Source organism: Epinephelus lanceolatus, chromosome 1 (assembly GCF_041903045.1).
Source record: "Epinephelus lanceolatus isolate andai-2023 chromosome 1, ASM4190304v1, whole genome shotgun sequence".
NCBI classification, from domain to species: Eukaryota; Metazoa; Chordata; class Actinopteri; order Perciformes; family Serranidae; genus Epinephelus; species Epinephelus lanceolatus.
In genome coordinates this window covers 32,997,447-33,014,239 of record NC_135734.1, presented here as the reverse complement: position 1 = coordinate 33,014,239, position 16,793 = coordinate 32,997,447, and the positions used below count along the sequence as shown (strand labels likewise).

Here is a 16,793-nt window from a genome sequence, read left to right as displayed (position 1 = left end):
GTCATCAGTGACATGCAGAGCTTAGTATCCATAGCAACAACTCCAACTTTTGGAGAGGTTTTTAATGTGAACTTGTCCATGTTGTCCACTAAATTTGTGTCATTTACTATCAAAATACTGCACGTTATGGAGAATCTTAGTTTATCTGAGAAAAGTTTGCCAAAAAACAAACACCTACAGTTTTTAACACGTTATTCCGTGAGAACTTTTGCATGACAAGAGAGAAAAGGCGTCAGTGAGAGAGATCCACTTTTTGCAGACACATGTTTTTACACTTGACAGAATCACAGAGTTTCCCCTGTACCTGTACTCTGAAGTTTAATGATCACTTGTCCCACGGATCCAAGACATGACTCGCTCTTTCCAAAAACTCGCAGATCTTGTTCGCTCCTGTGACACCACATGTGGAGGGAGCTTTATTGCTCAAGAGGATGTAGAGCTTGTTATTATGGTGGTGTGTGGTGTTTTCTTTCACGCTGCTTGTCACGCAGTTTATTCTGACACTGCCTGGTTAATGTAAAGTTCAGTAATGCTTATCATCTCCCCCGCTCTTCCGTCCCTGCCTCGTAACTATTCCAGCATCACTTGTCTCTCCTCCACACAGCCTCCCATTCTGCCTCCATGCTTGTAGGAGCAGTTGACCTCCTTATGGCTGCGTTATGGCTACATCCTCTCCACTACAGACCTCATTCAAACATTATAGAGATGCATACATAAGGCCTGCACACATACACGGTACCTTGGAGACCACCGCACTTCAACAGACGCCCCCGCCCAATGTCATCATCATTGTCTATATTTACTCCTTAGTGAGGTATGTGCGCGCCTCGCGGTGATTCACTCACCGATCCATTAACCACCTCCAATTTTAACCACACACATCTTATCCGTCCATATCCAGGCAGAGATGTCGAGCTGAGTGCAAGGTCTAATAGCTGCAGTTGTCTCTCTGTCACTGATTCAGCAACACTCATAAATCAAATTTAAATGATTTTCCTTTCTTAGTATTGTCACTGGTACAGAGTCAGGCTTTGTATTAGGCTCACACTACTGGAAACAAACAATACAGCTCCACCTGAGCTCGGCTCTGTTGAGCAATTTTGTAAACAAGCTTGGCTGCTTGACGTCAGCATCAATCTGCTCCCTCATTTCATCTCCAATCATGATGTTTTAATTATTCATATCACACCCTTAACAGAGTTACAGGCCCTGGCGGAGCTAATTGGTCCATATGGCCTGAAGTTTCTGAGTGAGAACCTGATGTGGCACATCACCTCTCAAGTCAGTGAGCTCAAGGTAAAGTATGATGCAATCAGTGGCCTGCTGAATCACCTGGGTTGCTTTGATGAGTAGTTGTTTGTAGTGTGTGGGAGATGCTGCCCTTCTGAGAAGAAACATCAGAAGCAGTGTAGCTGAGAAAACCCACCCCAAATTTAACACCTTCATTTTGTGCCCTGATTATTTTAACACCAAAAAAAGCCTAAAGCCCTAGACACACCAAACTGACATCACAGAACTAGTGGTGATGAAGGCCAACTGTTGTGTCGCCTCACATCGCCTGTGTCTCAGCCAAAAAACTGCACTTGAAGCCTTCGCCATTGGCCAGCTAGCACATACGTTCTGCCACTGTGTTAGAAGAAATTAACTCTCAACACCAGCAGGTGGCAATAGTCTGTATTTGTCATTTAAAATGGGAAACCAGAAGACCGACAGGACAGATTCAAGACGCTTGTTAGCCAGTTAGCACATTAACAACACAGTATGATTGTTACCTCTCTCAGTGACAGCTTACCAGGGCTGGGAACATGCTAGCTTATTAACATTAATTACAGCTTGGCTAGTTATTAGCTGGTAACTAGCTTGTAGCGGTCCGGACGACTCTGCAGAAGGAAGGATTGCGAGGCATTCGGGTGCCGTTCACCAACAATGGTTTTATTGCAGTCTTCACCACAAGACAATAAACATGGCCTTCCTAATGAGGTTTAATAGTGGCCCTGAGCTTATCTAGACACTTAATTCTACTGATTATCATCACTCTTTGCCACCTGCCATCTTCACCATGACACCCCGAGAGAGCTGCTTCCCTCCACGTACACGAAAGCACACGTCACCCACTCGCAGGTTACCCACAAGGCCACTGCCCTTAAAGGGGAAAAAAGGTGAGCCAGTAACAAATAATATTTACCATGCGCTAGCAAACATAAACACAATCAATTACGAGATGTTTCAGCTGAAGTGCTATAAGGCTAAAAAATAGCCTTACTTTATTCATATGTTTACTTTCCTCACTTTCATTTCTCTTCTCGTGCACTGAGCAGAACTGCCAATGAGGAGTGGGAGTGATTTCTCACACCAAGGTGTTCTATTGGCCAACTGGAGCTGACTAGTGCCAACAGTGCGGAACACGTGGCAAAAACTCAGGTGACAGACGCTCACCCAGGGTCCGACATTATCTGATGGCTGACCGTCAGTTTGGTGTGTCAGGGTCTTATACTTAAGATATGCAGATAGGCTACTGTGCTCTGCCTTTGAATAGTCTTCAAGACACACAGGAGAAAATTGAATTGCATTCTTTTAGCTTTTATGTCCATTTTAACTAGTTAATTTAAGAACATACATTTTTTTTTTATTATTTACAACCCATAGCTAATAGGAATAGTCTTTTTTCTGTCTTTTTATTTACTATATATATATGTTTGCATTGGAATCAATCGCATAAACTAATTTACTATTACTACTACCACAGTGATTCAATACATTTAAATATATGACTTGAAGGAAGCTTAACGGCTCCAAATCGTATAAATTCCAGTAGAATCAAAAACCTGAGATGGTAGCCAGAGTAACATAATGAGTTGTAAATATGTGAAATTATCAAAATGGATATATATTTTTTTTATTTACAAGTAAGAGCTAGAGAAAGACCAACTGTTTAATTAAGTTTTAGTTGAGGCTAGCTTTCTAACCAGCTAGTCTTTACTTGATATTGTTGGCTCTCTTGCATTAGCTGTCTAGTTAGCTGTTTTTCTGTGGCAGACAGTGCTGCATGGCAGTGGCTACTCAGCTGTACAAATGACTAAGGCAGAGTGCAATTATTACAGCCTGGGCAGCAATGCACAGCCAGAGCAGGAAGTACACACAGCCAGGCAGGTTTGGCTTGGTTTTAGATCTCTTTTTCTAGCAAATGCAAATATAAAACCTGTTATTTTATACACTGCTTTATACATTCTACGTTTTTATTGCATGACATATTATAATGTAAACATTCTGCGCCCAAAAAAATCAGATTTAGGTCTTAACTTTTTAATACAAGATGTGTAGGTTACAAAACTGCAGTCAAATCTATGAGCAGTAGTAAAGCATGTAAATGTTTCCTTCAAGAATCACTCCAGTGAATTTTAATCTAATATGATGAATTTACACACAAAATTTGTTGATCTGGAAACATTGTTTGTGCTTCAAAGCTTCCTTTTATCTTGTCAAACGCGTGTACCTCTTTTATAACTGTTGCTACTGCTGTACTGTGTCAGACTCCCCACTTTGACACCTTTGATTGAAGTGTGGAGCCACGCCGCTGCAGCTCTGAACTTACTGAGAGATTGATCTGTCAAAGCTATGACCTCTCTCCATCATGGCTCCCACCTGAAGGTGGTTTATCACTTATCTCACCTGTCCTCTGCTAGAAACTGGTGATTGAGAACATGGACATCCTGGTACAGATGAGGAACAACTTTGAGAAGCCAGAGGAAATGGCCAATCTGAAGAAGAGGCTGACAGGTGAGAAGTGGCGAGAGGAACGTGGGAGGAGATGTGACGGAATGGAAGGGGGTTAAAAAGGGACGGATTTAATAAAAGGTGTAGATGTGGAGCACTCAGACTGGAGGAGATTAGGTGGCACACAAACTGAAGAAAGGAACATGACGACAGAGAAGTGGAGCGATAACAAGAAGCCAAGGAGAAGTGCTGTAGATGAATCACTCTAAGCAGAAACTCTTATCATGTCTGCACTGACTGACACACATGTATCTGTCTTTGGTCAGCCAGTAGGACTCTGTTCTTTGTACGTCACTTATTATTTCAGGCTAACATGACAAGAATGAACTCCTGTAAGCACTTGCAGACACCATGGTCAGGTGTAAGACAAACAAATAGAGTAAATAAATGCAAAAAATAAATTAAGTAAGACAGAGAAATGAATGAGCTCTACCTATTGTCTTTATTTCACATCTTTTACAAATCATCAGGGTGTTGTCAGTCAGGAACAAAAGCCCATTGATCCATAAGGCGAACACTCACGTATTATCTTTTTTATTAAATCATTAGGAGAAGTGTGTGTGGACACTGAAGCAAAGCTGGAAACATCTCTGTGTGTGTAGTGAACTGCTGCTAGTATTTTTAGAAAGAGAAAGATGTAAGAAAAAACTTTTAAAATACCTTTATGTGAAGGCTAATTTAATAAATGAACGGGTGTATCTACATCTGATCTCTTCTTTTGAGCCTATAATGACAAATTCATCAGCACACTGATGCTCATTTTTCTTTCTAGATCCCTTAGTTCACAAAGCTCATAAAAACCTAATCACATAATCTTATTACTTGGTCACCTCTAGTAGAGCAGGGCTTTTGTTTCTCAAAGCCCAGAGTAGTATAAAGAAATTAATTCAAGTGCAAATAACCGAGTGAGCTGTCAGACACTTCCGAATGGTAATTTAATTTGCCCAGTGATGACATGTCCTAAATCAATACAGTAGCAGCCAGTCACATATGACTGCTTTACTGCTTCACATACAGACTCTGATGTGTTTCACGTGCACTTCTAGGTGGAGACAATGTGCTGAAGAGGATGACGATCATCGGGGTGATCCTGTCCTTCAGATCGATGGCACAGGACTGTCTGAAAGAAGTAATGTCAAACATGATTTTCTTTCTTTTTTTTTTTTTTAAGGTTTTGTTTTTTGGCTTATTTGCCTTTATTAGCTTAGCATCAAAGGGGGAGAGAAAGAGGGGATGTCATGCAGCGAAGGGCCACAGGCCGGAATTAAATTGCTGACAAAGACGTTGCCTTCGTATATGGGATGCCATCTCTACCCACTAAGCGTCTGGGTGCCAACAAGATTTTCTGATAATATGAATCTCTTAGATGGCTGATACTGTGATGAAACAGTTTGTAATAAAGTGTAGGTACAACAGACAAGAGGTTGTGATGCTCTATGGATTAGGAAAGTTAAAATTAAGAGTGAAATTTCTTGACCTTGGGGAAAAGTGGTTTAAAAAATAAAATTAAAAAAGATCCTCAAGGTTCATTACTAGCTTCTGCAACAAGTCCTCCAACCCATACAACCACATGAGCCTTTTGTTTCTACCTTCTGCTACAACCACCCACTCACATTTTCTAAAATAACTCTCCTACTGGTGTCACACCTAGAGGACAGAATAAGTTGTATGTGAATGAAACTGTCACAGCTGCACCAAAACTCATTGGTTAGGTTTATAAAAAAAAAGATCATAGCTACACCACATTTGTTACTAATGTCATGTGACTTACACACAGGACACGAACAGTGATCTATGTGGATGTAAGTCCTGTGCTTTTAGACCCATCCACCAACCCTGACCTCCTCCCTATGCGGATTTTGTTGCTGCTCTTACTACATCACCTGACTTCCTCCTTTGCTCCCTTCATAATTACTATGGCCACAAGAAGTTGCTTCATAACAGTAACGTAAATATGGGTTGTAGTAAGCTGCTTGTGCAAATGATGTATGTGGTCGTATTTTGGAGGAGGACAGATTCAGCTTTTATGGAGCTTTCAGCTGCATCTCACAGTCTTCACCAGCGAGTTTTCTCAGTCATTATATACACAAGTTAAATACGACCACCTGACCTGCTGTCATGTGACTGAAGCTCCTTATCTGGATTGTGTGATGACGGACGAGCAAACTGTGCAGCTGAAAGCTCTAAGGGGAAAACTGAGCAAGTGGACCTTGAGCTAAGATCGTCTCCTTTTTTCCTCAAAGTTGAAACTAGTTTAGAAGAAAACTGCCCTTGACCACTTGCTGTATAATGTCTTTCCTTCATCATGTATGATCTCAGTAACATTGTGTCATCCTATAATCTAGGTCCTGAAAAAGCATTGCCCGTACATGATGGGGCCCATCGAGTGCCTGAGAGACTTCATCTCTCCTGAAACTGACATCAAGGTAAAGCACAGCTTGTACACTGCTGTATGACAGCTACACTGTAAAAACAGCATCCATATGTTGAGTCTCCACAGAGGAATTGCAGTACAGTAATCAGGCTCTCACTGTGCATGAATCATCCAATCACAGTTTATCAACAGTATATTAACAGTTTATTTTCACAGGGCCGACTCATTGTGGGAGAATTTGGGTTGAAGGCATATTATTGTATTTACATTCATCCAAACATATTTACATTTGAGACTTTGGGGAGTTGACTGATTGCCACCAGAGGTTAAGAATGCAGAATATAATGTAGCACAATAGACAGTGTGCAACAGTCGATCTGAGTGGGAGAGTAGCAGAGAAGCCTTTTTCTATACTCTAGTACCAACCAAATTAAATTCCTTATCTCCCTCTGGAGCAATCCATGTGACTGTGACTCATGAACTCCCCCCTCCCTTACTTACGTCTGGCCTCTGATTGAGGCATGACAGCCGTGCCACAGCCGGGGCCAGGATAACCCCAAAGACGTCAGCAGCCCCCTCATGCCTCCGTGAGAGAGACTCTGATGGCCACTGCAGCTCTGCAGTCTAAACCACATCAGTGGAAACATTCTGCCCAGACGGGCCAACCATGCATGCAACCAGAAATAGGGCCAGATCAAAACCTGTGTGTCAAGACAAAGGCACCCACCACTGATTTAGTGTTATTACATATACAGTATATCACTTCTGGGGCTGCTACATGAAATACAAAAGTACACACCAGCATCCTATTCACTGTGTGTTTGTGGTGTTTCTCAGCAATAAAATGCAACAGAATTATGAAATTTTAAATGGTGCATTATGTTTAAATTACACTTCATGTCTGCATTATGCACATCTTTGCTGCAGAAGCATTAAAGGGACAGTTCACCCCAAAATCAAAAATATATATTTTCCTTTTACCTGTAGTGGAATTTATTAATCTAGATTGTTTTGGTGTGAGTTGCAGAGTGTTGGAGATATCAGCTGTAGAGATGTCTGCCCTCTCTGGAATATAATGGAACTAGATGACACTCAGCTTGCGGTGCTCAATGCGCCAAAAAAATACATTTGAAAGACTCAACAGCAATGTCTCTTTCCAGAAATCATGCTGTGATGATTCAAGATAATCCACAGACCTTGCTGTGAGCAGTTTCATGTAGGAACTATTTTTTTGTGTGCTGAACTACACCTTCCAAATGTATCACCACACAGAAGAAAGCGTGCATCTAATGCCAGCTCACCTAGCACCACAGAGCTAGCTAACGTCACAGCTCAGCCGGGGAGGACGTCATTAATGTTCACATCATGCGCTGTCATGAGCACAAGCCTCTTGTCTATGTGTAAATGGATGCTTCCGTCTACAAGGTTATACGGTTGGCGCATGTAGTTTTGAAGAAAAAAAAAATAGTTCCTACATGAAACTGCTCACAACAAGGTCTGTGGATTCTCTTGAGTAGCTGGCTCATGATTTCTGGAAAGAGACATTGCTGCTGAGTTTTCACATATGTTATTGGGCCCTTTAAGCTCCACAAGCTGAGTGCCATCTAGTTCCATTATGTTCCAGAGGGGGCAGACATTTCTATGCTCGATATCTCCAACACTCTGCAACTCACACCACGACAATCTAGATTAATAAATAGCGCTGCAGGTAAGAAGAAAAGTGTGTAATTTTGATTTTGCTGTGAACTGTCCCATTAAACTGCCTATTTTCGCTGCACTTCATGAAATGCTTAATGACCTTACAGGTGACTCTAAGTGTTTTTGAGCTGGCCTCTGCTGCAGGATTGAACTGTGATATTGATCCCTCCCTCGTCGCAGCTATCAGCAATATGCAGACAGGTAACACTAAAACTTGCACTGCCACTCCTGTGCACAGTTTGATCCTATGGCATCATCATCGGGGAAAGAGAGTGTTCTTTCATCACTCAGTGTTTTTCTTTGAAAAATTCTGCAGACAACATGTCAGTTGATGAGGAGTACAAGCTGTCCTGTCTGCTGCTGGTGTACATCGCTGTGTCCCTGCCTACTCTGGCGCTGGACTCCAACTCTTCCTACAGCCGAGAGCATGGAGGTGCATATTGATTCTTTCATTTTCAGCTGCTACAAACTGCTTGCCAGACCACAACCAAATACTAATCGCTCCTTCTTCCAGTCATTACGTACCAGCTGCTGATAGAGTGTAAAAGAAAAGGTACTCCACCCTGAAACATTAGGCTTATTAGCATCTTTGTGCATCAGACTTTCCAGTCCAACTGACGCGGTTCAAAACAAAGTATGTTGGTTAATGAGAAACACGTTTCTGTTGAGGGACTTTTGTTTACAGATAAGTTCGGCTGACGTGCATCGATACAGTTACTCTTGGCATGTGGCCCTGCTGACCCTAACCGCTTGGCTCCGAGCCTGGACTGCAACATTAAAAGCAAATAGCCTAGATTTCTATCAAAGCACAGGGTGGCGTTTGTCTCAGATTATTTTCTTTGTCTCTGTTTTCCATTGGCATGTTAGAGAAAGATATACCCTGTGAGCCTGAGGAAGTACGCTCAGTATACTTCCTGTTCAGTGTTACGGATCATTGGGTAAATTTCTCTAATTGTTGGGCCAATGAAAACATCCTCTCTGTGGCTTAAGTTACAGGACATGCTTTATGTTCTCTCTGTGTGCCAGTGTTGTATTTTGTGTCTTTTTTTTATTTTTTTATTTTCTCAGGCCACAACAACAACATACACTGTTTAGCTACAGCGATCAACCAGCTGGCTGCTGCCATGTTCACTGTTCAGAACAAGAACATAGAGCAGCACCTCAAGGAGTTTCTCCTGGTGAGTGGAAAACATTTTATTAAGTTCTTACTAAAATGGAAAAGGGTCAGATAAAATGTTCTGGTTTCACACATCCGGTATTTCATACAGGTAAACCCCCAAGATGAACCTCAGGGGTTTACCTGATGCTGACCTTGGTGAATCTAAATTCTGCTACACAAGATTGTATTTTTCTCTAGTGATTGCATTTTGTGTGTAATACTGGATAGCTAACCTTACCAAGCTTCTAAGAATTGAAGTCTTAGAAAGGAAAATCACTAGTCAGTTGAAAAGTTCACATGCATCCTGTAACAAGGGCTCTAAAAGGAAATCCTTCATACCAAGGTCAGGGTGCAGTGACTTAAAGGAACAGTGTGTAGATGTAGGGGGGGATTTAGTGGCATCTAGCCAACATGCTCTCATTCCAACTTGCCAAATACTGATCACATACTAATTGCTCAGCGGCCCTACACATCAAATTATGATGCACTAGGATCTCTCCTGCATTAGTTTTGGATGCCCAGGACCATTGTGTCATTGTATGCTTGTTACACGCATTAGCTGTGTTCGAAATCGCTCCCTATCACGGATATAGTGCACTGTATAGTATGTTCGCCATTTTGTAGTGTTGTTCGAATTCTCCGTGGTTAATTTCATTCACTATATAGTGGACTATAAAATACCCACAGTGCACAGCAAATGTGAGTGAACAAACAATGTACCCTACATTTTACTCCCGTATACCACAATGCAATGCGGTCGTCTTTTGCCAGAGGAGAAGAAGAAGAATAACCGCTAAGAGAAAAGAAACGAATAGGATGCTAGCCGGTAACGTTAGCTCACGAGCTAACAATAGCCACTTAGCTCGCACGAGCCAGGTAGCTTGTAGCTCGTGTACTATCGTGGGCTATTACAGCTCACAATGCAGACACACAACCGTAGCTGACAAAACCAAACGTCCACACCATTGACATTTCAACAATTTATTGACAAAAAGTACAACCACCATACAGTTTGATCATCCTCAAAGCGCCCGGTTTGTTTACATGTTGCTCGACGCGTCCACTGGCGTCACAGGAGTATGCGGCACAGCTACTGACGCAGCAACATTCAGAAAATTTCAGTTAGTGTCCGAAATCTCGTTCAGTCGTTCCCCATGTAGTGCACTATATAGTAAACACGAAATAGGGAATAGTGAGTGAGTGAGTGAGTGAGTGAGTGGACGGTTTCGAACACAGCTATTGTGTCTTCCGTTTTCATGGGAAATGTACAGTTTCCACTTGTTACGTGCATAAAGTCTCTTTTCAAAATAAACTTACAACACAGGTAGAACACTACTTTCAGGTTTACTTTTTCTTTTTAGGCACCAAAAGCGTGTTTTTGGAAAAAAACATCATGGTTCGGCTTAAAAGAGTACATTTGATATTAACGTAACGTAACATCACGTGACATATATTGCTAACATCACTAGCATGCTACACATAGCACAGTGGTTCCCAACTGGTACAGCCATGAGGTCAAGACTCCCCCTCAATCACTAGCTCAAGGTCCACACAGTGTGATACATCTGGTGTCATACTTGGGTTTGGCCATGTCGTCAAGCTAATTTGCTGTCTCTGTTAAGTTGCTGTCCGTTAGTCACTCACACTACAGCAGGAAACGATACTTCAAAATAAAAACTCTGTGCTGGAAATTCACTGCACTTAAAAATAAAGTGTGTGTGGGTTTTTTTTTTTTTTTTTTTTTTTTTTTTATATATATATAACCTTGATATGTTTGTCAGCCACTTGCAGTCCATTCATGATAGACCTGCGACCCACTTTTGGACCACGACCCACCAGTTGGGAACCACTGTACTGTACTTGTTATCAAAATGACTCAACTGTCATTTCATTTCACATGGGAAACAGACTGGGAGCTCCCGGGTGAAAGTCTGGATTCTGTTTGACCCGCCCCACTCCTCTCCCACCCACCCTATGTAGACTTTCACGCACTTTATACTATGATGGTTGCCTGCAGCATCAGAAAAAGGCGCTGCCCGGTGTGTATCATACTGCAGCTGAGAGTGCCTCTATGCGTCGATGTCTGCCACCAAAGTCCACTGACACAGCGGCAGTCTTTGATAGGTTGTGAGTGAGATCGGGCTGATCAACCAGCTACAACTACTCCCTGTCAGTATTCCTTCAGAGTTCATTGTTCAGGAGGGTTTTACTGGGAGCAGAATTATCTGCAAATAAAGCAAACAGACCTGGTGATTTAAACCAGTAAAACACTGAATAAAGCAGTTTTACGTAGAAAACCACACAAAAAAACTACTGTAGAAACATGGAAAAAAACATGGAGGACTTAATGGACGAGGGCCTGCTCCCTGTGTAGATATAAACAGTTCAGTAGAAGGTAACAAAAACACAACAATTCTTATTTTCAGTCTATTATATGCTAAAGAAAATGTACTTATTATATTATGTTCCATATCTGCTAATAAATCCCTCTAAATCCTGCACACTGGGCCTTTAATAAATAGTTTCACAGAATGCACAGATGGCATGGTGCAAAGAATCTTAGAAAAGCCTTAAACCTAACAGGCATGTGACGAGTGATAAATTGTTTCTTGGGCACATCACTCTGACAGTATTTCAGTTTAAGAGCTTTCTCAAGACACTGCCAACCTTTGCCCCAGCTGAGGTCGGGTCCAACAGTATAAAAAACGTTCCAGTCGTTTGATCTTTTTTAACTTTGTGTTATTCCACAGCTGGCCTCCTCCACTCTGCTTCAGTTGGGACAAAATGTGGAAAGAATGGAGAGCAAAAACCGAGACTCCATCTACCTGCTCCTGCACATGGTAGGCTTCCCATTACAATACTAAAAATGTATTTTCAGATTTACAACAAGACATAAGTGGGTTTATGAGACTAATGGGAAAACCTATGACCCTTCCTTAAGCTTGAGTTTTTTCCTCTTTGTAATAAGTCATCATGCCCGCAGTGTCTTCTATAATGGCTTAGTCCTTATCTTTAAAGCACTAAGAAATGAGTGATTAACAACAAAGGAATTTAATCTTATAAACCCTATACAGTTAGTATTAAGGTGGATGTAAAATTTCAAATTAATGGAGAGGGTTTTCTTTTTACATCTCAAGAATACAGAAATCTCAGCCCACACTGGAGTGCAGTATAAATGTATTAACAGCTTTATTATATCTCAACATACAGTACAGGCCAAAAGTTTGGACACACCTTCTCATTCAATGCATTTTCTTTATTTTCATGACTATTTACATTGTAGATTCTCACTGAAGGCATCAAACTATGAATGAACACATGTGGAGTTATGTACTTAACAAAAAAAGGTGAAATAACTGAAAACATGTTTTATATTCTAGTTTCTTCAAAATAGCCACCCTTTGCTCTGATTACTGCTTTGCACACTCTTGGCATTCTCTCGATGAGCTTCAAGAGGTAGTCACCTGAAATGGTTTCCACTTCACAGGTGTGCCTTATCAGGGTTAATTAGTGGAATTTCTTGCTTTATCAATGGGGTTGGGACCATCAGTTGTGTTGTGCAGAAGTCAGGTTAATACACAGCCGACAGCCCTATTGGACAACTGTTAAAATTCATTTTATGGCAAGAACCAATCAGCTAACTAAAGAAAAACGAGTGGCCATCATTACTTTAAGAAATGAAGGTCAGTCAGTCCGGAAAATTGCAAAAACTTTAAATGTGTCCCCAAGTGGAGTCGCAAAAACCATCAAGCGCTACAACGAAACTGGCACACATGAGGACCGACCCAGGAAAGGAAGACCAAGAGTCACCTCTGCTTCTGAGGATAAGTTCATCCGAGTCACCAGCCTCAGAAATCGCAAGTTAACAGCAGCTCAGATCAGAGACCAGATGAATGCCACACAGAGTTCTAGCAGCAGACCCATCTCTAGAACAACTGTTAAGAGGAGACTGCGCGAATCAGGCCTTCATGGTCAAATAGCTGCTAGGAAACCACTGCTAAGGAGAGGCAACAAGCAGAAGAGATTTGTTTGGGCCAAGAAACACAAGGAATGGACATTAGACCAGTGGAAATCTGTGCTTTGGTCTGATGAGTCCAAATTTGAGATCTTTGGTTCCAACCGCCGTGTCTTTGTGAGACACAGAAAAGGTGAACGGATGGATTCCACATGCCTGGTTCCCACTGTGAAGCATGGAGGAGGAGGTGTGATGGTGTGGGGGTGTTTTGCTGGTGACACTGTTGGGGATTTATTCAAAATTGAAGGCACACTGAACCAGCATGGCTACCACAGCATCCTGCAGCGACATGCCATCCCATCCGGTTTGTGTTTAGTTGGACGATCATTTATTTTTCAACAGGACAATGACCCCAAACACACCTCCAGGCTGTGTAAGGGCTATTTGACCAAGAAGGAGAGTGATGGAGTGCTGCGGCAGACGACCTGGCCTCCACAGTCACCGGACCTGAACCCAATCGAGATGGTTTGGGGTGAGCTGGACCGCAGAGTGAAGGCAAAGGGGCCAACAAGAGCTAAACACCTCTGGGAACTCCTTCAAGACTGTTGGAAAACCATTTCAGGTGACTACCTCTTGAAGCTCATTGAGAGAATGCCAAGAGTGTGCAAAGCAGTAATCAGAGCAAAGGGTGGCTATTTTGAAGAAACTAGAATATAAAACATGTTTTCAGTTATTTCACCTTTTTTTGTTAAGTACATAACTCCACATGTGTTCATTCATAGTTTTGATGCCTTCAGTGAGAATCTACAATGTAAATAGTCATGAAAATAAAGAAAACGCATTGAATGAGAAGGTGTGTCCAAACTTTTGGCCTGTACTGTATATTACAGTAGTTTTGTGTTATTAAAAATCATTATGGTGCAAATGTTTTTATAATACAAGACAACTGGTAGTCAATATTTTTTGGATTCTCAACTGACAATGAATTGATCCCATCAGCAAGTATTGGGTGAGTTTAGCTCTGTGCAACAGACCTCCACTTTTTGTCCCAGAACAATTAAAATTGCATCAATAAGCCCCGCTGCTGCACTGGGTGACATGTTGCTTCATTAGGATGAACATGGGCACTTTAGTTTGAATCAATCTCGCATACAATGTCCTGCTGCCTTAAAGATTCCCTTCACTCAAAAATGTGTTTTTCTTATCTTTATGTCCTCTAAAATGTCTGACCTTGACCATACTGACTTGCTTCTTTGCAGAGTTGGTTTCCAGAGAGGTGCTTTTACATTTCTCTACTGAGTAGGGTGACGTCTATGCAGTTCCCTAAAGTCTGTTATTCAAACGTAGGCCAGGCAAGCTAATTTGGGTCACTGATATGACAGCCAATCACTGTCTATTATGAGACACACATATCAACAGAAACCCAGACTTTGATACCGCCTCGGCAAAGAAACCTGGAACCTTAAAACAAGCTTAAGAGAATTTCACGTTTTGTTCTACGACATAGATACCTCAGTAAAAACCCCACTCGTAAACTTTGAAGCTTTTATGTGTTTTAAAAAGGTGTTTGCTACCAAGTGGCTAAATGAGACTACAGAACATCATCACACTGAGCTAAGCCTTGTTGTGGTGGTGATGTTATATCATGTGACTGCAGAGTAGTTTGTTTACAGCCTAATGTTAGCTTTATAATTCTGGCAATTGCATTTAGGCTTCATTATAATGGTGTTCATTTGTGGAGATTATCTTGTTGAACAAAACATTTAAGTATCATAGAGGTTTGTTTGCCACAGAGCTTATTTTCTGCAATAATACAAAATCCAATGGAAAAATCTCATAGGCTTTTTGATAAGGGAACCAGTGTGATGCTAACTTCAGTGTCAGCCTACGGAAAAAACATCATCCCTGCGGCACTCTATTAGAATCTGGCTGAGGCATGTATGGCTGAATCTCTCTGATGTTTCCTCTAACACTTATGCTAGCCATCTTGATGCAACACCAGTCAACCTAGCACTAGTTTCCCAGTAAGCTGGGACTCAGGCCAGATCCAGAATTTCTCAATAATGTTGTGTGTAACTCCAGTTTTTAACACAAATTTTTGTGTTGTGTTACTTGCATGAGTTTGAACACTAGAATATTTTTTGTTGAATCGCATGAATAACTCACAACATTCACGTGTGAAATTGCTTAATAGATGAATGAATTTCCACCAGTTTGTCCTCTGTGTCATACATCCCCGGAGGATCTCAATGCTAATTGGCTATCACAGTGCGAATTGGTCTCTGAAGTTCGGATTTTTCAACTCTCGCGATTAAGGGTGTGACGTGAAATCGAGCTGCTCACTTCATTCATGCTGCTTAATTTGCATTATTTTGCATAATTCCTGTTGCGTCCATTGAGCTGGCGGGCAGGAATTCACATCTAATTGCATCTTTACATTAAATTAACATGTAATTCACTGGTGCGAAATGTTTTGAACACAACATAAAGGAGACAGAGGTCTGCTTCCAGCCCAGAAAATATTAATCACAGCACTTTTTTTTACACAGTTTAAAGTGTGTCCTGAGCAGAGTTTGTATAGCAGCACACCGAACGTGTATTAATCCAAGGCTGAAAATAGTCCCCCCAAAAAGTGCACTATTTTCTCATGTTTGAGGAACATTTGCTAAAAACTACAGCACCCAGCTATTTTAGGAAATTATTCAAAGGAAACTATATGTTAGTGACACAAAGATTAACATCTTTATGGGCTTAAAGCAAACTGATATTCTTAATGTGTTTTGTTAACAATAAAAATTATGGAGTAACTCCAGTTTTTAACACTTGCATCACTTTTTTCACTCAGATTGTGGAGGAGTCTCCGTTCTTGAGCCAAGACATGCTGGAGAGCTGCTTCCCGTATGTTCTCCTCCGAAACGCCTACAGAGAGGTGTACAGGCCCCTCATCGTCACTCTGGGCTGAAGACTTTGTTAAATACTTCTGACCTTTATTTATCCAAGAAACTATTTTAATGTGTGTGTAGTTTTGTTTTCATTCAGTTCAGTGTCTTATTCACACAAGTCTGCACAGTCACCCCAGGTTAACCATGGCCTTGGATACTTTCCATCACAGTGTTTATAATGCTTCCTGTGAGTCAGCGTTTCTTATGTACCCACATTACAAAAGATCCTTCCTCATTTTACAGACTCTAGACGTGCTTTGATGGTGCCAGTATTATAGTGTAGAATTACGATTGCTGTACTTTTACTAAAATCAGCTTAAATAATTCTGTAACATCCAACCTATAGTTATATAAAGCATGTTTTTAAAATGAAACCACAAGATTTTAATAGATTATTGTATTAATAGTTGCTGTATAACATTATTTCTTACATATTTTCCACGAATAAAGATGATAACAATGCTAGTTGTTTTCTTTTTGGTCCGTATTCAACAAGTGTTCCTATTTCCAGTGTGTCCTCCACCCTCAATACCCTCCTGTCCTTCCTCCCTGGATGAGAGTCATTTTTCATGTACAATTTAAATGATGCACTCCAGTTTTGCAGACCCAAAAGTGCTTGTTGCTAATTTTAGACGCCCCTTCAGTGATTTTACTTTGCAGCCAGCACCGTCCCTCTTTTCTTCCTTTTTCTTCTGTCTCCTCCTTGCTCACCCTGGTCTGCAGCCATATCCATTTGGTTGCCACACTAGAGATCTGGATGTTCACATCCGTTTGTGTGCACTATGTGTGTGTGTGTGTGTGTGTGTGTGTGTGAGTTGTATTTAGGGCGTCTGAGGCCGAGGGACTCAGCCCTCTCACAAGAGCTCAAGAGGTCCAATTCCCACTACAGGC

General features: G+C 41.3%; 1 protein-coding gene across 1 annotated transcript in view; it reads left to right on the top strand.

Moving 5' to 3' along the window:
- The window catches only part of nckap1l (NCK associated protein 1 like), a 40,755-nt gene extending 24,391 nt beyond the window's left edge, over positions 1-16,364 (top strand). The window contains exons 23-31 of the mRNA XM_033627807.2: positions 1,199-1,296; positions 3,684-3,777; positions 4,821-4,903; positions 6,120-6,200; positions 7,954-8,047; positions 8,163-8,279; positions 8,915-9,024; positions 11,756-11,845; positions 15,806-16,364. Of these exons, the coding sequence (XP_033483698.1) occupies positions 1,199-1,296; positions 3,684-3,777; positions 4,821-4,903; positions 6,120-6,200; positions 7,954-8,047; positions 8,163-8,279; positions 8,915-9,024; positions 11,756-11,845; positions 15,806-15,922 (884 nt within the window). The 3' untranslated portion in view covers positions 15,923-16,364. The remainder of the gene's footprint in view (positions 1-1,198; positions 1,297-3,683; positions 3,778-4,820; positions 4,904-6,119; positions 6,201-7,953; positions 8,048-8,162; positions 8,280-8,914; positions 9,025-11,755; positions 11,846-15,805) is intronic.
- The last annotated feature ends 429 nt before the right edge of the window (positions 16,365-16,793 follow it).